The 27995-nt window shown below is 40.4% G+C and overlaps 1 protein-coding gene across 2 annotated transcripts; it reads right to left on the reverse strand.

Annotated features, from left to right (window-relative positions):
• Positions 1-27: 27 nt before the first annotated feature.
• ZC3HC1 (zinc finger C3HC-type containing 1) lies at positions 28-27985 on the reverse strand. 2 transcript variants are annotated; one of them, XM_088468678.1, is made up of 10 exons: positions 27786-27985; positions 26145-26295; positions 20596-20746; positions 20202-20285; positions 15706-15833; positions 12303-12460; positions 11562-11781; positions 4169-4345; positions 3819-4022; positions 28-2239 (listed from the first exon to the last, which is right to left on the reverse strand). In XM_088468678.1, exons 1-10 carry the CDS (start codon positions 27932-27934, stop codon positions 2171-2173), a joined length of 1491 nt encoding a protein of 496 aa, XP_088324804.1. In that variant the 5' UTR covers positions 27935-27985; the 3' UTR covers positions 28-2170. The 2 variants fall into 2 exon arrangements, with proteins under 2 accessions (XP_088324804.1, XP_088324805.1); XM_088468679.1 differs by having other exon boundaries at positions 26145-26259; positions 27786-27984.
• Positions 27986-27995: the final 10 nt, after the last annotated feature.

Here is a 27995-nt window from a genome sequence, read left to right on the forward strand (position 1 = left end):
AAAAAAAAAAAAAAAAAACAGAATCAGTCTGATTAACAAAATTTTATTTACATTTTTGACTCCTCAAAGTAGCCACTTTCTGCAGATATAACCGCCGAGCACACTTGTGTCATTGTTTCTACAATGGAAATAATATTGTTTGGGAAGTTCTTCCCAACATTGTTGCAGAGTTCCAGAAATGAGTTGCACTTGTAGGTTGCTTTGCTTTCACCCTTCTGTCCAGTTCATGCCAAACCAGCTCAATGGGTCTGGAGTGCCCTGGCCATTCCATGATTTGAAGCCTACTGTCTTGCTAGTTCTGACACAGCCTGGAGGTATGTATTTGGTCATCATCATCCTGTTAAATTAACCCTTGACCAAATAAGCATAGACCAGAGGATATTGCATGGCACTGCAATATGCTATGGTAGCAATCTTGTTATAGGATTATAGTCACTCAATTTGCCAATTCGGGATACATCAAAAGAACCCCAAAAGATATCACAATTCCTCATCCATGTTTGACAGCTGAAGTCACCATGGGTTTACTTAAGTTTCCCAGTATGTTTAAACACAAAATTTAAAAGGGCAGTGATTTTAATAGTAAAATATTGGATGTATTGCTCTTAAAACCATTGCCCTTTAAAATTTGGGGCTTTAATCACACCGAGAAGCAGCAGCTTCTAGTAAATAAACCCCCCAGACTGAGGAACCATTCTTTCGCCTACTCAATGGCGAACAAAACCCCTTTTGACCAGTAGTGTAGCTGCCTGTCTGTTTTGAAGGACAGGGCAATTGGACAGATAAAGGAAGTAGGACCGGGGTTATGCACATGCGGCCCTCCATTGCTGTGGAACTACAAGATGAAATGTGATTGTGGGAATGCATATACAGGTATGTGATGTTTATCCAGAGGCCCTATTCCCCAGAGACAACTTCAGAAAAAAAGCCTAAAACATAAAGAATATGCCCCCTTCCATAATTAATGAGATGCGCACAGCTAATTTTACTCGGGGGGGGGGGTGGCGGTACTCTGGGTAAGGTATTTAAAGGATGAGGGTATTTAAAAAAACAAACAAACACAATGCCTGGATTTTTAAACTGTAAGCCTTTTCTTTATATTTTTATATAGTCTAAACGTCCCGGTTGTATAACAAAAGCTTTTGGTTGGATATTTGTTAAGGAGATGCTGACTTTTAATTCTCCATAATGCTTATACAATCAAAGGGAATTCAGATACATCTCCATAGGTACCAGAGAGACTGGTTATATATCACCACCCCAACACATCACCTGTTCCTGATCATTTTCAGGGTTAAATTTCTGGATTCTACAGAATAATTGCTAAAGCAAGAAATTCATTAAACTGAACATGAATTAGGAATGAAAACCATGATAAAAAGTTCTTCCAAAAATGTACAATGTTCATAAACATCCCCAGAAGAGTATGAAGCTTTTGCACATATAGCACACCATATATTTAATTTCAATTAGTATTGTCCATATTCACTTGTCCAATGAACGGTATATTTGCTATGAATGCAGGTGAAAGATTGTTCAACGCTATCGTCTTTACAGTGGACTTGCTCATTGGCTTAAATCAGGGATGGGGGGACCTCATACCCGGGGGCCGTATAAGGCCCGCAGAGTCATTTGGTCTGGTCCTCTGAACTTTTCTCTGCTAGCCTCATCTAGCTAACAGGGTGCCTAGAATGGCACCCATCAGCCATAATTTATGCAGCAGTGCCACCAGGAGCGTCCCTAGGATGCTTCAGACGTTCACACCGCTGCCCTTAAAGAATCCCGGACAGTCTTCTGCTGTAATCATAGGCGATTGTGGCCCCTCCCCGAGTGATGTCACACAGATGGGGCGTGGCTTGCACCGGGACCGCAAATAGTGTTTTATATATCAAAACGGCCCTCGGCAGAAAAAAGGTTCCCCATCCCTGGCTTAAATAAACAATGTAATAATTGTTGGTCATTTCTTTTGTAAAGACCATTTGTGACACAAGTTATTGTCAGAGAATAGAGTGTAACTTAGCGGTGTGGATACAGCACAATATAAATGACAGCTCCCAGCACTGCTTTGGTGTTGCACAATACACACACATTTATTTGATGTCCATAGAGTATCTGGTAGGCGGTCATTAGACAGGAATAAGCATGTACAAAATGGTCACCCCAAAGGTTGTCATGATGAGGCACTCATCTGCCACTGCCTAAATATTCTGAAGACTTTGCGAGATTTCTCTGGAATACTCTGAAAAAAAGATTTTAGAGATACGGCGTTATCAACAGGTTCTTAGAGGAGTGTTTAATAGAGTCTTGGTAAATAGAAGAAACTCACATCTACAGAAGATATGACTGGCTAGCAGTGATACTAATTTTTTTCACATAATGTAATATTAGATCATCACCTAGGATGCATATTGGTCTGTAACAATTATCCAGGCACATACAGAGACTTGCATGATGAAGTTGCTGGGGGAGAAGCTGGGCAATATAGCAGATGGTTGGAAAACTAAGTGGCTATCTCCAGTCGAATATAACCACCAATTAGCAGTCTTATGTCTAGTAATACTGGCTGTAATTGTCAGGTTCAAAAGCCTGTGAAATACAGCCAGGATTGTGCTATGTGGACTTCCCAAACAGCAGGGTGCCGGTGATGGGACCCCTATAGATCTATTGGTGCTGCATTTAATAAAATCGGGAACAAAAATAAAAAGGAGCCTGAATATTTCATTTAAATTCATAATTTCAATTTAGGGAATTTTACCATGTGTGCTTTGGAAATTTGTATGCTCTTGTTTGGGTTTCTGAATAGATCTTTTGCCTGGTATTGGATACATTAAACAGAAGACGTGAAACTTTTACCTAAACATTTTCCTAGTAAATTTGTTGAATGAATCAAACGGTTATAATCTGATAACACCAAAAATGTATAGGGCTGGATTGTCACATTTTGTTGGAGTTAATTATATGGGCATTACGATCCATTAGGGAGATAACCACATCACTAGCACGGAAGTCAGTGATTCCCAAATGTGCAAAGCAACAGGCCTCACACTGTATATGTAGAATACAATAATGGTATCAGCCAACATAATGCATAACTGATGTATAAGTACTCCCATCTGCTAAGTTAGGCAGCAGTCTCCAGGGTCTCAGCAGGGTATAGATTACAGAGGCAATTTACACAAGCTGCTCACTATAGTCACTACTCAGCAAGGATATCTGTACGTTAAACACTTACTAGAGATTATGATGGGGGTTCTCATTGTTTGGGTCACAGACACAAACAAGTTAAACTTATAAATCTTGTATATGGAGTATTTAACGTAAAGCATATCTCTAGGTCATCATTCAGCAACATATCAAATCCGCTAACAACCTGGGTATATAATTTAGTCAATGAGAAAAGTATTCAAGTTGAATTTCCATTATTTCCCAAAGGACAGAGGATTGATTTCGAGAAAGAAGAAATAGTTTTCAATACTGGTCAACAACATAATATATAAAGTTTGAAAAAATATTTGATAAAAAAGAAAAACCCCTGTAAATATCCTTAATAATGTAATGTATACATTAAACAGAACAGATATTTAGTACACTGAAAATCATGGGTGACATTAGCGAAATTGTTGCATAGACTAGTCTATCTGTGTAAACAGAAAAGTGCGCAGTGTACAGTGATCCTATTTTACAAACCAATTGCACATTGTGGGTGTAACAAAAGCTACCTGTCTGGACCCCGACAAGCACAACCAAAAGGCACATAATGTAGGATACACAAGTGAGAAAAGAGGTAGTGCTGCAAATTCCTCTTTTTAGTTACTTACTGAAGACTCAGACAGCGTCCTGGATTTTTCCTCTGCTAGCAGCACTTGCAGCATCTGCTTCCATCCAGCCTCCATCGTCTGATTGGTTGTTCCATTTTCCTTCATCACTGATTCTCCTTTGTTAGCTCCCTGTCCCACTGTAATCCAGGGACACCAACTTCTGTGCTGATTCAGTGGATCAAAACAGCCCTTGGGAGAGGAATCCTGAGAACAACAACAGATAGCAAGTAAACAGCTTTAAAGAATTACATAAAAAAAACTAGAGATACATAAGCACAGGTCAGAAAATAACTTCAGGATTAGTCACCATGGCACAGGGGTGCTAGGCACTGTTCTAATTAACTACTTACCGTGCTGCTGGTGGAGCAGAGTCGAGGACGCTTAGCCTTGCGCTGAGGACTGGACTGAACCTCAGATGCTCCTCCTGAGCTGTCCCCATGTCCCATGCTGCGAGTCACTGGGCGACTCCGTACAGCATCTGACTCAGAGCCTCCAATACGTGTTGGTGTGCTAGCAGATGAAGGACTCTGTGACAAAACACATACAGTTAGAAACATATCACAGCAATACTATTACGATTAGTTTTTACCTACATTTTTTAAGCAATGCAGAGTGTTCACTTTGAATTTACCATGGATTCTGGAAAACTGGTATTACTCTGCTCTATAAGTGGTAAACGTACTACTTACAATTGTCTGCTGATAATGGCAATGATTTCTTCAAGGGTTCCCACTATATTTACTTAATTCCCAGCAAGAACAAAAAAAATCAAATCTATTAAGAAATCTTAATAGATTTGAGGTAGAAAAAGATCTTAGTCTCTTTGTGGGGAAGCTCTAATTCTAACAGAATACAGTATCCTCAAAATAATGGAGAAAATCCTAACAACATACTGACGGAAGATGATTGTAATATGATAGACATCGTAGGAGAACTGATGCAAGAGAACAATGAGGAACATCGAGCAAATGACAGAAAAGACCGATTCGGAAAAATCAATCATTGTTCACACCTGACAATAAAAAATGCCCGCAAATTGAAACATATGTGAGACATGTCTAAGTAATTGGATAGAATAATACTGAATAAAGGATCCAAGATTTATAATCTGAGCAAGAAGGAGAACGAAGCGCTCAAGGAAATTCAGGAGTGGGATGACAGAGGATAAGCCTTCCGACAAGGGAGGTAATGTCGTGTTGTGGCCTAAGGACATGCATTTTTTTTTAAATGAGGCTTATAAACAAATAAAAAATGTGAGTTGTTATAAGGAGTTAATTTTTATCCCCACACAACTTTCTGAAATTATACCAGAATATGATAATGAAAGAATCTTGGGGGGGGGGGGGAATAGATTAGGATTATGTTTGGGTAGATAATCCAAAAACAGCAACATTCTACATGCTACCCAAGTTACAAAAAAATGAAAAAACACCCCCTGGGAGACCATTAGTGTCCGGGAATAAATAGTCTAAGTGTAAAAGCAAGTAACTTTGTCGACAAATATTTGAGAAAGCATGTCACCTGGCTTCTGCCCTTTTTGATAGACACCTTGGACGTTCTGGGCAAAATTGAAAACATCAGTGTTGGGCATCAAACTATCTTAGCCACGTGCAATATAGAAAGCCTCTATAAGAGTGTTGATCGCAAATATGCACTATAGTGCGTATTTTACCCGGTATTGAGGACAGGGGACTCACTTTTCTAGAATGGGCGGGTTCCCAGGGACGCTCTCCGCTGCAACCAATCCCCTGCCTCCTCATTAAGGGAATGAAGAGCCTGGTCTGGCTGTAGGCTATAAAAAATAGATGGTGGAGTCAGGCCAGCCAGAGGCACTACAATGCGTCTCGGTGGTCCAGAGTGAAGACTGCGTCAGGCAAGTGTACAGTAGGGAGCGCTGTGCACTGCCGCCAGAACCCACACCCAGGGCCATCAGGGTGTGCAAGTGGCCTGAGTGGGAGCTCTGCTGGTATTTGTACCAAGGGAGGGGACGCACACAACCCGCAGGCTGCCAGGTGCACTGCTCGTTACATACACAGCACGGATCCTGGGTACTTGGTAAACCGCAGCACAGACTCCGGTACATACACAGACTTGGTACACCACAGATGGCGGCCCCCACGGTGAGCTTGGTACACTGGTTCCAGAAGGGGCTGCAGCTACACGATAACCCGGCTCTGCAGGCCTCCATGCGGGGGTCGCGCTGTGTGCGCTGCGTATACATACCAGAGCCCTGGTTCACAGCCCCCTCATCTGGAGGAGTCAAAAAGTGGAGGTGAGAAACTAGCCCAAAGCACATATACAGCCCATTTCAGGTGGGAGGGGACGAGAGTGCCCTCACCCCTGCGTGTGTACTGTATTTGGGGGCCCTCACCCGTCTGTAGAAAGTGTGAGTGCAGTCACCCATGGGGGGAAAATCAGCATGATGGTCACCACCAATACCTGTAGTTGGTACTACAGGGAGGGCACCCATGACTGTTGTCTGTTTTGGGATATCAGGTCACACATACCTATGAGTGGGCTTGTGGAATAGTCCTAAGTGCTTGTAGTGACTGACTGCTTTACATAAATATACCTGTCTCCCCAGCCCAGCAGCATTGTGTGACAGGCAGCCCGTGAATCAGGTTGGCTGTCTGTCATTTCAGTGCAGTGGCTGTGCGGAGCTAAGTGTGGTGAGCAGGGAAGGTCCAGAGACTGCTCACCACACAGATTTATAAAAGTACTGCAGAGTCGACTGAGAGTTCCCTGCAGCCGGCACACTGTAATGACAGGCAGCCAATCTGATGTCACTGCTGCCGGGCCCTGGGGAGTATATAGAGCAGCCCCCGACATACTACCTCCTGCTGGTAGTATATAAAATCAGTGTCCGCATTTCTTTGACTTCCCCACCCCCATGTCTGTTATTATTTTTATATATTAAACTTGTCACTCTCTATCTACCCCTTTCCACATGTGTGCCTCTGCTCCAACCCCATGTGTGCCTCTGCCCATCCCCCATGTGTGCGTCCGCCCATCCATTGTGTGCTTCTGTCTGCCGCCTTCTGTCCCTCTACCCACCCTCCCCTTATATGCCTCAGCCCACCCAGCCTTTGTGAGCATCTGCCCACTTCCCCCTATCTGTGTGCCTCTGATTGGGGAGCTCTAATTGTTTAATTTCTACTGGACCCCTTAATTTCTGTCTGAACCCACCGTGCTGCATCATTGTAGTCAGGCAGCGCTGGACTTTTCCATGTCACTCAGGCGCAGTCTGAACCCAGAGATGGTGATGTGGTGACATGACATTATGTAGCTGATGTATTTGGTGTTTTTTTTTCTTGTCGATGGCAATTGTGTTTTATTTTTTCCTGTGGGAACCAAATTGTCTTTTTATTTTTATCATCCTATCGGGGCCAATGTGTTTTTTTTTTTCCTATCTGGGCCAATGTCATCTGCTACAGTACATGCTTCATGGGCTGTAGTTGCGAAGTTGTTAGATTTACAGAAAAGCATCGTTTAGATGGGACCCAGAAAAGGTCAGGTAGTACCCCAATTTTTTAAAGTGTGGGGTTCCTGGGACACACTTTATTTTCAGCTCACACTGAAGAGTATAAATCATAAACATGGCTTGAAGGCAATTAAATACTTTCTTAATATGGAAAGGGAGAGTGAACTTAGCAGTTTCCTCCTTGAACTCCTGAATTTCATCCTGACAAAAAACTACTTCACGTTCAACGAAAAATACTATCTACAAGTGCGGGGCACCGCAATGGGAACTACACGTGCCCTGATATACGCCAACCTATACTTAGGTTGCTGGGAACGTGAAATGGTTTTTATCGAGGACAACTCGAGGTACACGGATAAGGTATTATTGTGGCACATAGATGACGTCCTCATAGTCTGGGAAGGGGAACAACGGCCGATGGAGGAATTTCTAAACAAACTGAATGTCAAAACCTTACATCTTAAATTGACAGCTGAAATGGATCCAGTTAAAGTCAATTTTTTGGATCTGACAATCCAGATTAATGAGGAAGGCAGATTAATAACAGAGATATATATATAGGAAACAATCTGCCACGCATAGCATTTTGCATCATCAGAGTTCCCATTTCCCAGACACAAAGAGGAACGTCCCAAAGGGTGAGTTTTTAAGAACGAGATGAAACTGCACAGAAGAGAAAGTATTCAATTTAAGAGCTAAAGAACTTGGTGAGAGATTAAGAACAAGAGGATATAGTAACACTATTATAAAAAGAGCACATCATGACGCTAAAGTAGTCAACAGAGACCTCTTAATTTTTCCAAACATGAAGGATAAGATTGAAAAACCTCACCTCATCAGATTTATTGGGACTTTTCTGCAACTAGTGGAGATAGATTAATAGGGGCACAGCCAAAGTACTGCCATGTTTTACAGACAGACAACGTATAGATAAATTGGAGATCCAAAAATCTGAACGATCATCTGACACAGTCACTTTGTAAGACACAATAAAAAAATGACTAAGATCAGAAGTACACACAAATGTGGATATTGGAGAGTATGTATCTACATTATCAAAAAAGAAAAGTTTTGTGGATAAATTTGGTAAGATGTGGCAAATTAAAGATTGCATTAACTGCTTCACACATGGAGTGATATACTGCCCTACTTGTCCCTGTCAAAAGTTGTATGTAGGGATGACAAAGCACCAATTGAAAAACAAGGTTGTTGGAAAGGGCATGAATGAAAAATAAATGATTCTATGTTTTGGAGTGAAACCAGAATAGAAGTTGCAACTTGATCTTCATAGATAGGGATATGGGGTGGTAGAGTATCACCATGGGTACAATTCGAATATGGTAGACAACTTAGCCAATATTAGTTGGTAGATGAGATGAGTAAATAAAATACTAGATATACATTGATCATATCATATTACAATATATTATATATAATTATATGTGCACTTTTTACTCACTTGATTTAGTTTCACAGCAATGCTATATGGGGCTACTCGTGCGGTTATTCATTTTATTTAATGTAACAAGTTTAGCACATAATTATTTCATATTCAAAATAAGGATACACCTATTTAATAATCTCAAATTATTAATATATTATTTTTTTTACACCAAGATGTTTGTATACAGAAAATTTTTTATTAACACGAATTAAGATGATATTATACACTAAGGGAGATATCATAATATATGACTTGTTAGTACTTTCACTAGTGGGTTAATTTAAATTACACATTAAATATTTTTTTATATACAGATATAATTGGGTGTAAGTTGTAGTATAAACAGATGTAATATACAGAGATGTGTTTACAAATATGATAATAGTTAGTATGACAATAGGTGAGTTGTACCCACTTAAATACCATATATGTTATTATGCATATATGAGAATACATGTGAGATTTGAGACTACCATGCCTGGATTTATAATGAGATTAGCTATTATATGTTTCATCCTGCAGAGATACTATGTTACAATAGCTCAGTAGAATAACCCCACGATGTGTTAGAAGGTACAGAAACTTACACCACTTTCCCTTTGATTGCTCATCTAAGGTGTCAATCACACCAGTGATGGATTGTGATAGGTGGACACAGGTATTTAAGACAAATCCAGTGGGTCACTTGGTTCCACCTTTATGGAAAAAGCACTAGCGAAACGTGCGTCGGCATTCAATAGTGCCAGTCTGAAAATGCCATTTGCATGTGTTATGTGATATAGTTTTTATGTGGCCAGTTTCCGTATGAGTGTTATATGATTGAAGCTGCGGACGATAAGGAGCGATATGAATGATGTACGATGCTGCAGAGTCAGTGCGGATAGTGAGAGACCAGCCGCCCGCCGCCAAAAGCCACGCTGACAGCCCCGTATGAATACGGAGATGAGAGAGGCTATGTCAGCGATAGAGATATAATAGCTAATCTGATAACAAATGTGTTATTTAAAATAGTAAAATGATTGTTAATCTGCTGGTAGACTTATTTATTGTGACCAAACACTATACAGTAAAACACTTCTAATGTGAAGAGGTTTTATATAGTGGAGACCTATTTATTACAGGGGTGTCATTAATTATACAGGGTTAAGCCAAGTGCGGAGGAGCTAGCACTCCAATCATAGAAATATAATAGTTATTGCCAGAAGCCTCTAATATCTATAATAAGCAAATTGTGGTGAACAAGGAGTTCCATACCAATATATGAGTATACAGGAATGTGGATTATGCTATGACCACAATAAATTGAATTACAAAGAAACACATGGGTTAATTTATGAATCCCCGTAATACGCGTGATCGTCTGGAATCTGCCTCAAACCGTTAGAGACCAATTATGACTCCTTGCTCATATTATACCATACGGTGAAACCTTTCTAGGTATTAGAACACATAATAGAATAACTAAAGAAATTCTACTGATGTGAGAAATCTTCAATGAGTGGAGACATAGGGGGATAGTTACTAAAGTGAGAGTTTTGAGAAGTGGAGATGTTGCCCATAGCTTCCAATCAGATTCTAGCTATTATCTTCTAGAATGTGCTAGTTAAATGTTAATTAGAATCTGATTGGTTGCTATGGGCAACATTTCCACTTCTAAAAACTCACTTTAGTAAATTTACCCCATAATATTTGGAGTGCATATGTATAACTCCTATATGAGCTCTTCTCAATAGACATCGAGACTAGATGACATACTGAATGGTCTCCGGAGATGAGACGGACCTGATATTGTATAAAAATAATCTCTTGTGTTTATGTGATAATTGTATGTTACTTAGTATTACTCAATTTGGGGTACTACTAGCTATATATACACACTATAAAAGGCACTTAAGATGTCTAACTGGTGAATACAATTAAGGATGGAAGTAGAACGTCACTTTACCAGCATCATTTGAGGATTAAATACATATTATACTATACTACTGCCGCATGTACCGGTACGGAATATGAGAACAAGGTTGGACTGTTCTAAAGAATTAAATATATAAACCGGACCTACACATAACAGTACACTATTTAATGTAATGCGTCCCATGCACAGTGCGATTTTTTTTGCACGATGTGGCCGGATCGATCGTAACGATGTGGCCGGATCGATCGTAACGATCAATCGTGCACATCGTGTTTATGTCAGTTTACGATGCGCATCCCCACCGTTGTATAGCTGGATCGTAGATCGTAAAAAAAACTTAAGATTGCGACCTATCGTGTAGGATGTGATACATATGCATATCGGGATCGTATGCTCGTATGTACAATCGTGTACACCATTTGACCACACAGTGTCGAGAATTTCAAGGGAAGAATCTAAAGGGAAATCGTACAACACATCGTTAAGTTTCTAAACCACACCGTGTATGGCCGGCATAAGGCAAAGGCACTGAGCACGATTGTGTATTTTAAATTATTCTTCATACTGTATATTTCACCCCTTACATTTTCTGTTCTTATTTTGCTGTGTTTTGATTAAACCACTTATGTGGATATTAAAAGTTATGTTTTAATTACAAATTATCGCGAGACAATTTACCCACGTTTGGGATACTTTTTTCTTTTTGTATTGTTGATTACCAATATGTCTCGCAGTCGCATCCCTACAATGACAAGCTGATGATATTTGGATATCAATATGTTTTTATTAGGGTAAAGTCTATTGCTATACGCACCCTTGATGCGAACCCCCCTCCCCTTTCCATTTAAGAAGAAAAAAAATAAAAGTGTCTATGAATAGGACATATCCGTGCATCCACTGTACCTGCTCAACATCCCGGCTGCGAGTAATCCTCCTGTTAGGGGACATAATTCCCAAAGTTATTCTTTCACTGGGGCCTTCTGCTGGAGATACAGGAGTGCTAGGAGGTCCCAAAGAAGTCTCCAAATCTACAGACTCCAGCTGCTGGAAACTCCATAAGCCAACCTTCCGCATACATCGGGGGCAGTTAATGATAGAGAGCGGAAAGGACCCTGAGGAAGGGCTGAATGAAGACAAACAGCATTTGTCGAGGTTATATGTAAATAAAACTAGACAAACTAAATTGAAACACTGTATCATGTTTTATGTCTTAAGGTGCATACACACTGGGCGATAAAGTGGACGACTGAACGATAACGTTCAGTCGTCCACTTTATCGTCCATTTTTAAGCCCAAAAAGATGAACGATAACGACGACGCGCGTTCCCGCTGGTCGTTCGTCATCATCGTTCATCGGGCTGACATGCAGGCCAACCTGACGATGTCGTCAGGTTGCTGCATGTCAGGGAATGGGGGAGAGAGCCCGGCGCTGAACGATATTGTTAATGATATCGTTCAGCGGCTGTGCTCAATGTCATGAACGACATTGAGCACACCCTGCCGGGGACACACTAGACGATATCGCTGAGGGAGCATATCGTCTAGTGTGTATGCACCTTTAAAGTCATGAGCCGTGGCTACTTCCTTCATAAAGACGTTCAAAAAGTTCTGCAGAAGAAAATAATAAAATTCATTTGCACAGACCTGCTGTTCCATCCACACAGTGCCAGAATGCAGGAGGAGATGTGAACCTGCAGAGAGTCACTGGCCAAGCTGCTAGCAATATTCTCTCGTCCTTCTACAGGTCGTAGCTCATCCTCTATCAGCCACAGCAGCAGACTTACAGCTTCCTCTGTGAGAGCCTGAGAAAAAAATATCGTTTTATGTTCTCTATATAGAAAAAGAATTAAGAGGGAGAAGCGCAAAGCCTTCATCATGCTGGAACGAATCATGTGCCAGGTGTATCAATCTCTATATACAAACACACACGCAATATAAAAAGAATATGCCAGAATCCGCAACAGGAAGGTAGATTGGAAAAGACAACTTTTTTTTTTTCAATCTGGTTCTAAGCACCATAGAATTTCTTAAACAAAACATTCCTCAATATCGGTCTTACATATTGTTGTTAAGGAGTAACCACAAGCCATAGGAGAAAGAAAAAAGGCAGCTAGATAGCTATGCACACTACAACTTACAGTCTAATCATTTAACAAATAGACAAATCTGTGAATTTCAAACTTATGAAAAACTTCCAATTCTATTACTAACAGTTATTGAGATTACATGAACTAAATAAACTTTTCAATGAAACATTTGAGATGGCATAGACCAGAATTAAATTTCCATATTGGCAAAATTGTATAATAAAAATAATGTAATACCACATTACAAGGGGTATTCAATATGAAACGTTAACCTCGCCGTCAAAGTTTTCACCGCACATCGGAGCTTTTGCCGGCGAAAAAGTATCGTGCGCCCCTGATTATAGCTGTATTCAATATGAAATCGTCGAAAACAGCACCCGGCGAATGTGAAATCAGCGAAAACTGACCCTAACACCCCCAAAAAGATGCTATGACATGGGGGATCACTCTGGATACCCCCGATTAGCCCTGCTGAAGGTTTTTGGGGTCTAAACAGGCTCAATAGCTGCTATTTTGGGGATTTGGGAAGGTGGTGAAGAATAGTATTTAGAAGGTTTTTTTTTCAGAAAATAAGTAGTCCCAGCAAATTTGGGGTACTTGAAAATGGGGGTGAGCATATTTAAAAGTTGCTAAAGTGAAGTTTTAAAAAACGTGAAAAAACCTCCTGCCGCAAACACCTGGGGCATACTTGGGGACCCTCCAAGATTGTAGTTCGCTAGTTTTTAACTTTGTACCCCCAAATTTTTTTTTTCGCCCCCAAAATGAAAGTACTTTTTTGGGGGGTCCTCTGAGGTATTTTTTTTTTTTTTACATTTTTTGATAGAGTTTACCTTTGGGGGACTGTCTGAAGGTTGCAGGGTGGTTTCCGAAATGTTGCAACCCAAAACCCCAATTCTGCACTTTTTTTCACCACCCATTCCTTGGTGATACTTTTCCGCAGGGTTGAATGCAATATACTTTTCGCACCGGCGAAAAGTTTTCAAATTGAATACGGTGTAAAAGTAAAACCGGCGAAAATGAGGTCATCCGAGTGAAAACCTCGCAGAAACTGCGTTTTCGCTCCATATCGAATACCCCTATACACCTCTTAAAAGAGGAACCATCACTACGATAGACCTACGTTGGACCAACAATTGGTCATTTAAGGGACGAGGTATGGTATTCCATTATTTATTAATAGACTCAATATGAATATCATCATTTAATTCCAATTGTTGTTGTCTTAAGTGTAGGTAATAACTTCAATTGCTATTTCTTTTTTCTTTGTACAGGCTTCTATTTTGCACATTGTGTGGTACTTGTTAACATTTTACTATTCAATCTCAAAGTAGGACTACAATACTCTACACATTTTTATCATTCTTAAAGTTACTTTATCAAGATAACAGATACCAGGTGTCACTTCTAATCCATTTTCCTACTCCTTTACTTCTCTCAAATATGTTCTAATATACCAGTTTCCATCTGCAAGTCAGTTGCATCTCTATGTCATGATGCTCCACACGTCTACAGTGGCATGGAATAGTGGCGCCCACAGAAACTATATTATGGCTGTATAGGGTAATCACTGAATAACTGACTGAGCGCTTCCAACACAAATGTGAATGATCAAAGTAACCTCAGTATTTGAAGTGTTGCACTGCAGGACCGGATTACAATACACAGCGGAGCTCGTACTAATATGGTTCCTTGTTTTACCAGTTTTCATTTTTTTAATCCATCCGTTCAAATGTATTGGATGTTTATACTGTAAAACTATTTTTATACACCACACATTGAGGAAATTAAACAATGTTCTCAATTTCAAAACAAATGTATACTTTGTGTGCCAATTTTTAGTCTGTAGCACAGGGATGGGGAACTTCAGGCCCGGGGGCCGTATAAGGCCCCCGGAATCATTTGGTCTGGCCCTCTGAGCTTTTTTTCTGCTAGTCTCATCTGGGTAGCAGGGTGCCTAGAATGGCACACTGCAGCCAGAATCTATGCAGCAGTGCCACCTGGAGAGTCCTTAGGATGCTTCAGACAGTCACACCGCTGCCCTTACAGCTCCTGAGGATGTTCCGGGCATTGCTGTAATCGCTGGCCATTGTGGCCCTGCCCAAGTGTGACATCACACGTAGGGAGCGTGGCCTGCACTGACCCAGTGATAATATTATATATATCAAAATGGCCCTCGGCAGAAAAAAGATTCCCCACCCGTGCTGTAGCACGATTAATAAATGATAATATTATTATTATAATTATTATTAATAATAATAATAATGGTGATATGGCCCATTTCTATATTGACAGCAATAGTAAGTTAAAAAGAAAAACTGTGTGTCACAATGGCGCATTAACAGTAAATCAATTTTCAATGGTGTCCGTAAAATCCCAAAAAGACTCTTTAGGGGTGTATTTACTAAAATGAGATTTTTTTTAAAAGTGGAGTTGTTGCCCATAGCAACCAATCAGATTCTAGTCAACATTCATTTAGCACCTTCTAAAATATAATAGCTAGAATCTGATTGGTTGCTATGGGCAACAACTCCACTTCTAAAAACGCTCACTTTAGTAAATATACCCCATACTCTTTAAATAAGTCTGCTGTATGGAATTTGGTGCAGCAAATTGTAATTTGATTTACTGAGGATGCGCCAATGTGGAACATTGATTTTTTATTGACTATTTTGAGGAGTGAATGGTGAAGGCTCCTTTTTGTGTTCACAGGCTGCAACCACACTGTTGTGCAGATTTCAAATTGTTATCTGTATTGTAACTAGTAAATAGCAAGCCACTATTGTAGCTGCTGTAATGAGAAAAGTTGGGTAGAGAAGGTCATAAAGCAGATAACCACAGGAGAAACCCTCAAATTAGTATAGGAAAGAAGCAGACCACAACCACTGTAAACAAATCTGATGGTAGAAATAAATATCTATGGAAGACGGAAACATGATTTATAATTGGCTTTAAGTGCTCACCATACTTTTCAGGTCTTCGTGTTTGAGGGATGGCAGTTGCAGCTCTAGGTGACAAAGGTTTTTAAAGCGTTCGATAAAGTCACTGAGCACCGAAGACGGCTCAGACATCAGCAGGGCCCAGAAATGCTCTGTGATCAGTATAGGGGAAAAATATGTTACAGCAGGAGCTGCTGTAAGCACTCTCAAACATATAAACTACTACATATTCATGATGTAAGCATATCATCCTATCAAAAATGCACCGTCTCCCTCCATGGAGTTTACTCAATTAATGAGTTGTTGGTACTGACCAGACAGCAAAAGAATATATAAAAGAAAAGAAGTTCAGCAACAAGACACTGAGCTGTAGCATACAATAGATTGCCTTAATACTCAGCAAAGCTGCTGCCATCATGTAATCTACTGTATGTAGTACAATTTAACCAGGTGTAATGTTACAGTTAAACAACATTTGAGACATTTCATGTAAAACCATGGTGCTGATGAATCATAAGTGTATGAGGTGTGAGTTGAGAACTGGAGTTTACATTGAGTAATAAGCGGTCAGCACATGGCTGGCACTGCTATGGGAAGGAGGCCTCAAAAAAACAGCAGCCAATGTCATAGCCTTCAGGTGTCAGTCTAATTACCACTGCCCAGGGAATTGGGAAGAGCTTCAGCTATATTAAACACGGGGCTGGAGGCCTCCAGGAGGGGGCACACTGTATTTTGCAGCCTCTCTCCTTACAGAGGAACCAGACCAGCACTTTCTAGTTTGAAACTAGTGATCACTATTGTAAGTTTCATGATTAACAAAATAAAACTAATTTATTACTGCCATGCCACTGGCACTATATACGATATGGTAAAACAGAGTGCGGCATATTACCTTTCGGTTTTGTTTCAAAATTTTAAAGTGCTGTCCTGACTGCTTTCAATCAAAGCTACATAAGGCCTAGCTGGGTGTGACTCACAAGCCCTATATGCTACCCTCTGTACCCGAGAGGTGAGTGCATTTAACTGCAATAGAACGGTGTGTTAAGCATATATGCTAGTGTTGGACTTGCAGAGATCGGGTCCCTTGACGACAGGCACCAAGCTTAAATGTATTGATCTAAAAATGAACTAAATCCCCATGCTTATATTTGCTAGATACACACAGATTTGCAGTATACTATTGTTAGCGCCAATAACAAAGGTCTGTTTTGTATACATATATGGCATTAATATTGCCACGCAGTTGGTACTACATACAATATGGGTAAATCCATGTGCGGGAATGTGTGTGTGCTATATAAATAATGTAAAAAAATTAATAATCTGTCAACTACTTGTAGTTTTCAGCTGTGTGCTTCTTTTGCTAGTGACTGACAGAGGAAGCATGTACTAAGGACCTGATTCAGCATGGATAGCAATTGCAACCACGTACGCAGATCGGCCGATTGTTGCACACTGCTCATGCACAGTGCGTTCGAGGCGATCATGGACGCTTTGTGGAATCCATCACAGAGTGAGTGACAGGCTGTGAGCGTTTGGGGGTGATGACAGGGTGGAGTGGTTGGATAAACGCAAGCGTGCCTGTCCGTTTGAACGCTGTTGCATGGGCATGCATAAATTAGCCATTGCGATTGCCTACGCAGCTTGAGTACTCACTGAGTGCGACAAGACTTGCAAATTCTGAGACAGGTCAGACCTGCTGTAATTGTGCGTGAGGGGCCGATGTTCTCCGATTTTACCAATGTATACGCAGGACTGCGAGGTATTACGGATGTAAGAAGGCAGTAGTGGGCGTCTCTATGCTGGCTGAGCGGTGGCAGACATTAGCATATATTCGCAGCTTCATTGCGTGCGATTACACAGCTGCGATCTGTGCTGAATCAGGCCCTAAGACCATAAATGCTACACATTTTAAAATAGAAGGTGAGAAATTAAGATTGCATTTTGATTAGCAAAGTAAGTATGCATGCGCTGTGTACTTTTCAATCATCTGAAATGCATAATAATGCATAATAAAGTTCTGTCTAAATGCCATTTGGAGGCAGAAAAATAAGATTTTTGGTACTTCTCGTTAAATCTCTTTCTCAGAGTCCAGATCGGGAAGACACTCTTGACCATGTCATGTAGGAAGTGTTAAGAAGCTAGCACTTAATAGTTTAACATTTTAGGGGATATAAGCTCCTCCCCTCCCTCAGCTTAAACGTAATAAGTACTAAGGATGGATTGAAGAATAGTGACAAGATTGCATCCTTCTCACACACACAACCCAATCAGGGAGGGATCGTAGTCTCCTCCAAATGGACTCAAAGATTTAACGGTAAGTACCAAAAATCTTATTTCCTCCTTCCTCCATATGTGCGACACTCGACCATGGGGATGTACAAAAGCAGTCTAGGGGAGGCTATGTTCAGCCTCAATACTTCACATCCCTGAACGCAATGTCCTGAAGACTATAAAAATCTGGTGAATGACTAAACCGCGGACCCTGTAGGTGCTCTACATACCTGTTCCGTGGAAGCTCTATGCCGCGTTGCCCACAAAGTTCCAACAGAGTAGAATGATCCAAGATACTAGCTGGGATTGGTAATCCAATCTCCTCATTGAGATGAAATGTCGATTCTACTTTATTTTGAAACAAAGTAGTGTACACAATACTGCTCTACCCATGTGAAACCCCAGAATGAAGGTCTACAAGACAAAGTTCCTAATTTCAAAATTGAAAAAAAGAGAAATAAAAAACTTCTTCCTTATTACATCATGCAATATAATGCTTCCAGTCTCTATGATGATTGTCTGAAGACACTTTCTTTCTGGCTATACTAATAGTCTGAAACACTGAATCCGAAAAACCCTACTTTTTTTTTTAAGATTCTGGCTTCAAGAGCTATGCCATTAAATTTAACCGATGGACGCCCTGACAACAATCAGTCCCTGAGAGAAAAGTCCACTCTCTGGACCCCCTTGCCATTTCTAGTACCTCTGAGAACCAAACACTCTTTGGCCAGTGTGGTGCCACTATTACTGGAATTCTTTAGATCTTCCTGAGAACTAGAGGAAAAATGGGTATCTAGACTGTTTAATTTGGCACATTCTGGAATGCAGCCTTGAATACTGGACTGCTTACAATGAGAACAGTCTGTCCTAATAACTTCATACAACAAAGAACCAGTGGACTTCTGACCTTCAGAAGTTTCCAAACTAGATTTTGAATGACTACGAGTCTTCATGTTGCCAAGAGCATGCTTTAACCAAAAAACAATCAACTAAATAGAGAACTATCCTTATTCCCATAGCTCTTAAGAAGGCCGCCTATAACTGTGCTAACCTTTGTTAAAATGTAAGGGGGTGTGGCTAAACCAACAAGAAAAACCTTGAAATTAAAATGTCTTCCTTCTACTGCAAATCTAAAGACACTGAAGGCCTTCCTAAATGGGTTGTGAAGGTAGGCAACCTTGATGACTATACATAATACTGTTCTCATAGATTTGATCCTAAATCTGTCTACCAGCAGTCTTGTATTTAAGTCCTTTAAATCCTTTTTTCTCTTTTGCCTTCTGGTACGGCGACACAACTCCCAAATCCAGAAGAGAATAAAGTCTTGATCTAAAGTCTGTCATTTGGAAACATTGCAGAAAAGTATCCCTTGTGGTGGCGAACCAACTGAGACCTCTTCTGAGTATACCTATTACCCATTTTGAACTTCTGTTAATTGTCCAGCTGACTTACTCTTACTAAGGATAACACCCCTGTTCAAAGGGTGGATGAAAAGACTGAATCGTAGACCTAGTAGATTTTCCTAGGCAAAAATGAATTTTACCTCTAAACATCTCTCATCTAACTCTGGGCACAACAAAAACTTTTCTTCAAAAAGGAAAAAAAAAACAACAAACATTCTAGAAAGGTCTTTGCCTCGCCTGCGCATTCCATTCCTGAAGAATATCAAAAAATTACTTAAAGCGGCGCCTCCTAAGGAATCTGCTCCTACTTTGAGCTGCTCTGTGACAGATAAACAGAGTTTACAACTGTCCGCTGGATACTGTCTATCAAAAAGGTCAGCCAACTTTTCCACTGGCCTGGCTACCCAAGCAATACAAGGTAGAAAGAGGAGAAAATAAATAGTAAAAACAAAAAATATAATATAATATAATATACACACACACACACACACACACACACCTAAACTAGTGCTAACCTACTCCTTCAGCATTTAAATTAAAACGGAGGATGGATTCGGAGGGAAGGCGCTTATATACCGCAAAAAGTTACCTATTAAGTGCTAGCTCCTAAACCCTCACTACACACCATGGTCGATAGTGTCCCCTGGGGGGGGGAGAAAATTTACCGGAAGAGACTTCAATATGAAATCCGGGAAACACATTTGAATGATGCAGTGTGTTTCCTTAAAGCTACAGTACTCTGGAGATGCAATCATTATACAATTTGAAGCCTGCTACATTTATATTTGAAAGAAAACAGACATACAACAATGAATATCTCCTAGCCCTATGGAGAAGTTTTACCTGGACAGGGGCTATCTGGCCAAAAGCAGAACTTTTCATGAGAATTTCTCAAAGCTTCCTGTAACTCCATGCAACGCTGCTTATCTGCATGAAATAAAAAAATAAAAATAAAAAAAGGCATGTCAACAAATCCTTTAGCAGTAATGCGTGGACTGCAAAATATATCCTAAAAACGCTTGAGTGTTTGCGTTATTATTTCTTTGGTCTGTTTGAACACAAATACATGAATGACGTAGACTTGGAACAATACTAAGGACACATCTGAGTACAAATTAAGTTGTCCTTTATTGGTTGTACTACAGCTACGTAGCCAACTGCTACTATGCTTATCCACTGCTGGCTCCTAGCTCAGATATAGTATCATGGCGCAAATAAGACAAACCGTAACACTTACACTTGGTGAAGTCCAAGGCTGGCTGTAAGCTAGCACAGATATAGGCATTGCAGCTGGAGCACTTAAGCATGTCACACTCTATGTTTGTCCATCCGTACTTGGCACAGGCAAGAGGAGACAATTCTGAAGGTTTCCCAGCCCACTTTAAGGAGTTTTCAGATTAAGGATAACACACGGTTACCTTTTAAATTAGTAGAATAATCTCCAAGAAAATATTAGCATTTTTACAGAAAAATTTCTGATAATACAGTTTAATATTTTTATATAAAGTTTTAGAAAAAATGTAAACATTTAATGAAATTCATAGTAAACAACAGAATACATATATATGCGCTAGTAAAGCGGCTAAATTAAAGGTATTTTCTTCATTAGATGACAGTTTATGAACATGTACATGCAGCTTTGACTAAATATATTATTTTTCTTTTTACTGGCGATTTTCCTTTGCTTAAGTCATGTCCAAATACTGTATCTACGTGATTTCAGGCATAGTTATTTATCATTATTTCTTCTCTAGCCTTTGGATACAACTGTGTTCAATTATACAAACGCATGGCTGAAAGGCAGAGAAAGCGGTTCTGGTATAATAGATAGACAGAATTAGAAAGACAATGTTAGACAGGCAATAGGTCGACAGGGACAAATTGTCGGTACACTTTTTTTTATGTTTTCTAACCTTAATGCTGCATACACACGGTCAGGTTTTCTTAAAGATATGAACGATAACGATTGTAAAAATCGTTCAATCATCCATATCTTTGACATGTTGGGCATGCATCGATCAACAATGCGCGTTCCCGTATGTCAGATAACGATATCTGACATAGACTGTGTTTACAGTAAGATTTGGATGATTTCATTCATGTCAGAAATCGTTCAAATCGATGTTAAAATTGTTAATCGTTAAGCGATAATGATGATCTAGCAAATCTGACCATGAGTATGCACCATAACTCTCCCCTTGGTGCCTAACATTTTTGTGACAACCTTTTGTCCCCGTCGACCTATTGCCTATTTAACATCTGGTGACTATCTAGACAACATTTTTACTGTCCATCTGTAGCCCGGATACCAGAGAAAGCAGCTAGACCGGGCATTAAATAAATAAGTAAATAAATAATGCATTTTGGAAGGTGTGTTCAATCCAATAAATTAATCTGAATGTTGAAAAAGTCAAAGTGAATAACTAGATAAACCAAAGCATGAATGAAATTAAACATATGGTAAAATGTATTCTATCAAAGTTCAGGCATAATGAAGATCCAACATATTCGGTTTTATCGTGAAACCCCTTGATCTGATAGACAATTGACGACACCCTGGGGCCATATATGGCATTCACTATCAACAAGAATTGTGATCACCAGACAATTGCATTTTCAGCCACAAACTATTCACATTCTGACACACTGTAAACATTCTTGCCCATTGTTGGGGTTCCATTTTAATTCTGCATTAAACACAGCTATTAAATGTACAGATTATCAGACCACAACGCCATTCAACACTTGGGGGCTTATGTAATAGGCTGCGAGAACTCCTGAGAGCCTTCCCGTATTTTTAAAGTGGCAGTCATTTTAAAGGCAAAACCAAGCTGGGTTTGCCTTTAAAATGATTGCCACTTTAAAATATACGGGAAGACACGCATAAGTTCCCGCAGCGCGGGTAAATTTACTAAGATTCGCGTTGGTCCCGATTTGTCCCGTTTTTCAACTCGGATAGGATCGATCAAAAACGGCCATTTTTTTTTTTTCACTTTAAAAATCAGTAATTTACCAAGCTCCTGGTTTTGTCAGGATCGTTTTGATTGATGGTGTACTGTATTTGGTCGATCCAGTCCATTTTGAAGCCCCGATTTCACATCTAGCAGCCTCTCATTGGCTGAAACCCACACGTACCCCAGCCAATGAGAGGTCACTAGATGTGAAGCGGCCTCTGATTGGCTGGCGGGACGTGGGAAACCCTGTGACGTCACAGCAGCTGGCATTCGCATAGTATTGGTATGTGTGACAAGACACATACCAATATTTGTCCGTTTGGTATCGGGTAAGCGTGTTACTGTTTTGCCAAGACCCCCCCCGGGATCCTACGGAGACCAGCGCGAGTATCAGGTGAGTATAGGATCTTTGTTGCAGATACTCCCATTGGAATCTATGGGGACAAGGGGACAGAAACATCTGGTAGAAGATAAGTATGTGAGATTGAGGTATGTATGTAGTAAACTTTTATTAAATACGGTGTGTGTGTACTGTTTTTATTTAACTATTTATTTTACAGTGGCGGTACGGGTGCTGGCCACCTGCTGGCACTTGCTGTACCACAAGTGCCAAAGGGCAGGCATGCTGGCACCTGTAGTTCCACTGTAAAATACAATAGTTTCATACTTTACACTTTATTACCCTGTACCCACCGCTCCAGGGGTGCGGGGAAGAGCCCCAGGTTTCAGACCAAGCCTGGGGTTCGGGAGAGGAGGGACCCTTTTTTAGGGGGCCTTCGGCTTAGCCTGACCGACTTGGGGTGAGAATGCTTTGGCCCTGGGGAATCCGTAATAGGGTCTCCGGGCTGTGGAATTACACCCCGGTCGTTTTGGGTCCGGTGCTGGTTTTAAATATAGGAGGACCCCTACGCATTTTTCCCCCCTATATTTAAAGCCAGGACTGGCCCTGCAGCCTGGTGCTGTTTCTTAAATTACAGTGGAACCCTACTCATTTTGATCCCCTTAATTTTAGGAACCAGGACAAGTCCGAGGCGGGTTATGCTTTTTTAGTTTTTTTTTTGTTTGGGGGGGGGGGGGGGGGGGGCTTGGGCTTGTGGAGGGGGGACCCTACATAATTTTTTTTTATAAAATTAACCCTTACAACACACTTTCCAATCATGAACATACACATATCACACTGATTTGTGTATTTTGGATTGCAATTCGCAGCTCTGGATGTGGTGCATTTAAAACTTTTATTTAGTCCCCAATTTGAGTGTAAAATGGACGAATTTAGCAAAATGAATAATGGCAAATTCCCAATTTAGGCAGAAATTAATAAAAAGTATTTCTGATTTGAGCCAATGGTTAATTAATTTTAAATGGTAAAAATGGCAGAATTTGCAGCATTATATCACCCGATTTTAACCCCAAAAGATGAACAAATCACCCAACTTTAATGATAGTAAATTCCCTATTTGCAAAAAAGTGATATCACCAGAGAAAGCAAATCGGCACCAACGCGATTGTTAGTAAATTTACCCCATAGTGTTCTTCAAGAAAAAAAAAAAAAAAGACCTAGCATGTTGTATATCAAAGGTTCATTAATTGACTTTCTACAAGATATTCAAGTAATAAACAATTGAACAACTGTTTTAAAACAAGGATTTTAAGAAATGCCTTTTAATATTATTTATTTATCATCAGGAAGATTGACAACATGCATCACAAATCAGAACACAATTACAGATAGATTTGTCATTATATCAGCTGCCCTGGCAGCATGCAGGTTTAAATAACCACTAATTCCCAAAAATTATCTATAATACACATTGAAAGCCTTATACAGTACCAGTCAAAAGTTTGGACACACCTTCTCATTCAATGGTTTTTGTTAATTAAAATGATTTTCAACATAGCAGATTAATACTGAAGACATCGAAACTATGAAAGAACACATATGGAATTAGGTTGTAAACAAAAAAGTGTTTAACAAATCAAAATGTTTTATATTTTAGATTCCTCAAAGTAGCCCCCTTCTGCTTTGATGACCGCTTTGCACACTCTTGGCAATTTCTCAGTCAGCTTCATGAGGTAGTCTCCTGGAATGGTTTTCCAACAGTCTTGCATGCTGCTTTTCCTTCACTCTGCGGTCCAACTCATCCCAAACCAGCTCAATTGGGTTTAGGTCGGGTGATTGTGGAGGCCAGGTCATCTGACGCAGCACTCCATCACTTTCCTTCTTGATCAAGTAGCCCTTACATAGCCTGGAGGTGTGTTTGGGGTCATTGTCTTGTTGAAAAACAAAATGATGGTCCCAGTATGCGCAAACCAATGGGATGGCATGGCGCTGCAGAATGCTGTGGTAGCCATGCTGGTTAAGTGTGCCTTGAATTTTGAACAAATCACCAACAGTGTCACCAGCAAAGCACCCCCACATCATCACACCTCCTCCTCCATGCTTCACAGTGGGAAACACACATGCAGAAACCATCCGCTCACCTTCTCTGCGTCTCACAAAAAGACATGGCGGTTGGAACCAAAAATCTCAAATTTGGACTCATTAGACCAAAGTACAGATTTCCACTGGTCTAATGTCCATTTCTTGTGTTTCTTGGCCCAAACAATTCTCTTCTTCTTGTTGTTCATCCTCAGTAGTGGCTACTTCGCAGACCATGAAGGCCTGATTCACGCAGTCTCCTCTGAACAGTTGATGTTGAGAGTTGTCTGCTACTTGAACTCTGTGAAGACTTTATGTGGTCTCTAATCTCAGGTGCTGTTAAGTAGCGGTTTCTGAGGCTGGTAACTCTAATGAACTTATCCTCTGCAGCAGAGGTAACTCTTGGTCTTCCTTTCCTGGGGCAGTCCTCATGAGAGCCAATTTCATCATAGCGTTTGATGGTTTTTGCAACATTAATTTAGGATACATTCAAAGTTCTTGAAGTTTTCTGTATCAACTGACCTTCATGTCTTAAAGTAATGATGGACTGTCGTTTCTCTTTACTGAGTTGAGTGGTTGGTGCCATAATATGGATCACAACAGTAGTCAAATAGTGGTGTCCACTGTGTACGAACCCTACCTCTGCACCACACAACTGATGGTCTCAAACACATTAAGAAGGCAAGTAATTCCACAGATTGACTCTTGACAAGGCACACCTGTTAATTCAAAACCATTCCAGGAGACTAAATCATGAAGCTGATTGAGAGAATGTCAAGAGAATGCAAAGCTGTCACCCAAGCAAAAGGGGGCTACTTTGAGGAATCTAAAATAGGGGAGTTTGACTGGGGCAGTACACCTGTCAAACCGTAACGCAGGTGTCCTAAGGCGAGCTCAGGGAGGACAGAAACCTCCCGTGGAGCAGAAGGGCCCCAGTCAAACACTTTTTTGTTTACAACATAATTCCATATGTGTTCTTTCATAGTTTTGATGTCTTCAGTATTAATCTACTACGTTGAAAATAATTTAAAACAACAAAAACCATTGAATGAGAAGGTGGGTCCAAACTTTTGACTAGTACTGTATTTAAATTCATTACAAACACCAGAACCTGAGGGCCTCTGATACAGTCCAAAATGATGAATGCTAGATGTGTATGAATAAACCAATACTAAAGTTCCCTTTATGTAAAGCAAGTTTGCTTTGTTATCAGTCAGTATCTGCTGTTTTAATTAGATCTCCACCCTAACAGGGCAACCTGCTACTGAGGACATATTAGTGAAGTATATTATGACATGTGCCATTTCATCCATGCCATGCATAAAATAAAATCAGTAATACAGCCTTTGACATATATGAATGATAAATAATGGCTTTATGTCCCTTAAAACACTGTATCACAAGAAAGGATATGGAGAAGGACACCACCCTTGAGAAGAATGCTTCTTTACTTGTTGCTTCACAGGAGTCTGTATTGATTGAAGCGCCAATGCCATCATTCTCTTTTGACAAGATACTGTTCTCCTTTCTGAAGAGATGAACGAAAAGTACCACTGAAGCACATCTGAAGAAACAAACGCAAATACAAAGCAAGACGTAGTTCTTGCAAACTCACACCTCAACCAACTAGCCTAGGGCTTGAGAAATCATGGTAGGCTATTGAGAGATATAGAGGGATGGGAGTATGAAGGATCATACAAAATATAGCATAGGGTGTCAAAACTGTACAGCAAGAATGTAAAACTACAACAAAAAGACATTCTTATATTAACAGACCCTACAGCTGCTATGAAATTAACTTCCTACTATGAGCCGTATTAAATTAGGAGCGAAAAACCGTTTCGCCAGTGACGTCATTTCGCCAGGCGAAAACTTAACCCCGAAATTCAGTTCCAAAGACTTTTCGCGGGTGCGGAAAGTCAATGCATTGGAATCGGCGAAGAGATTCGCCTATGAAAGCAGGCGGTAAAAAGTGCAGAATGGGGGTTTTGGGGTGCCAACTTGCAGGAACCACCCTGCACCCTTGGGACAGCCCCCCAAAAGGTAAACAGTTTAAAAAAAAAAAACTTAAGAACGCCCCAAAAAAGTACTTTCATTTCAGGGGTAGAAAAAAAAAACTAAGTTGGGGAACAAACTTAAAAACTAGTTAAATAGACTCCAGGGGGGGTCCCCAAGTATGCCCAGGTGTTTTTAAGATTGCAGCTGCTTGCGGCAGCTGGATTTTTTACGTTTTTTAAAACTTCACATTAGCAACTTCAAAATATGCTAGAACCCATTTACATGTACCCCAAAATTGCTGGGACTAGTTATTTTGAAGAAAAAATATTGCTAAATGCCATTCTTCACTATTTATACAAAGACGCTAATAACAAGCTTTTGGAGAAAAAAAACAAAACAGAATAGCTTTATTAGGGGTACTAGAACACCCCTATAGTGATCCCCTATGTTAGAGCAGCTTTTCGGGGGGGCGGGTACAGAGTTTTTCCCATTTTTCAGAGTACTTTTTGCAAGGTCCAAATTCGCCGGGTGCAGTTTTCGCTGATTTCTAATTGAATATGGGGATGAGCGGGGACCTGCACGATACTTTTCCGCATGGAAAACCAGCTATGATGGCAAAGCCTCGCACCTAATTGAATATGCCCATATGTATTATTGCAGCAGTTATCTATGTAAATTGAATAGAAAAAGAAAACAAAACAAAACTATTAATGTAGTCAGTATAACAGCTTACACAATAGTAAATTAAATGGGAGGCTTAGAGGTACAGCATCTTGGTGGAAAATGATTATGAGGGACATATAGCAAAGTTTAAAGAGACAAAGTGGAGCAGTTGCCCACAGCAACCAGCTTCTAGCTATCATTTATCTATTACAGTCTATAAAATGACAAGTGCTGATATGGTTGCTATTGGCAACTATTCCATTTTGTCTCTCCTTAAGGTTTTATACATCTGCTCCCTGTGATTGTGATTCGCTGAAGATGCGTCCATGAGAGAGATGTTGCTGTTGAGCCCCACAACTGCCATTCTATATTCTCCCCCCGCTCCCTCCTCACCGCAAGTCACTGCTCCGCTCCTCACTCACTATGCCCTCGTTGATCAGGTCCCTGACTTTTCCAGGAGTCCCTACTGGAGATCTAAGCGGAGTTCCCGTGGGTTCAGAGCTGGGCGCTGCCATCTTAATAACCCCGGAAGTGTCCCGCATACCCCGGAAGTCGGAAGGACATGCAATGCAATGTGGCCTCGCTCCCTCCTGTGTGTGTGTG

Source organism: Taudactylus pleione, unplaced genomic scaffold (assembly GCF_031769625.1).
Source record: "Taudactylus pleione unplaced genomic scaffold, aTauple2 ptg000086l, whole genome shotgun sequence".
Lineage (NCBI taxonomy): Eukaryota > Metazoa > Chordata > Amphibia > Anura > Myobatrachidae > Taudactylus > Taudactylus pleione.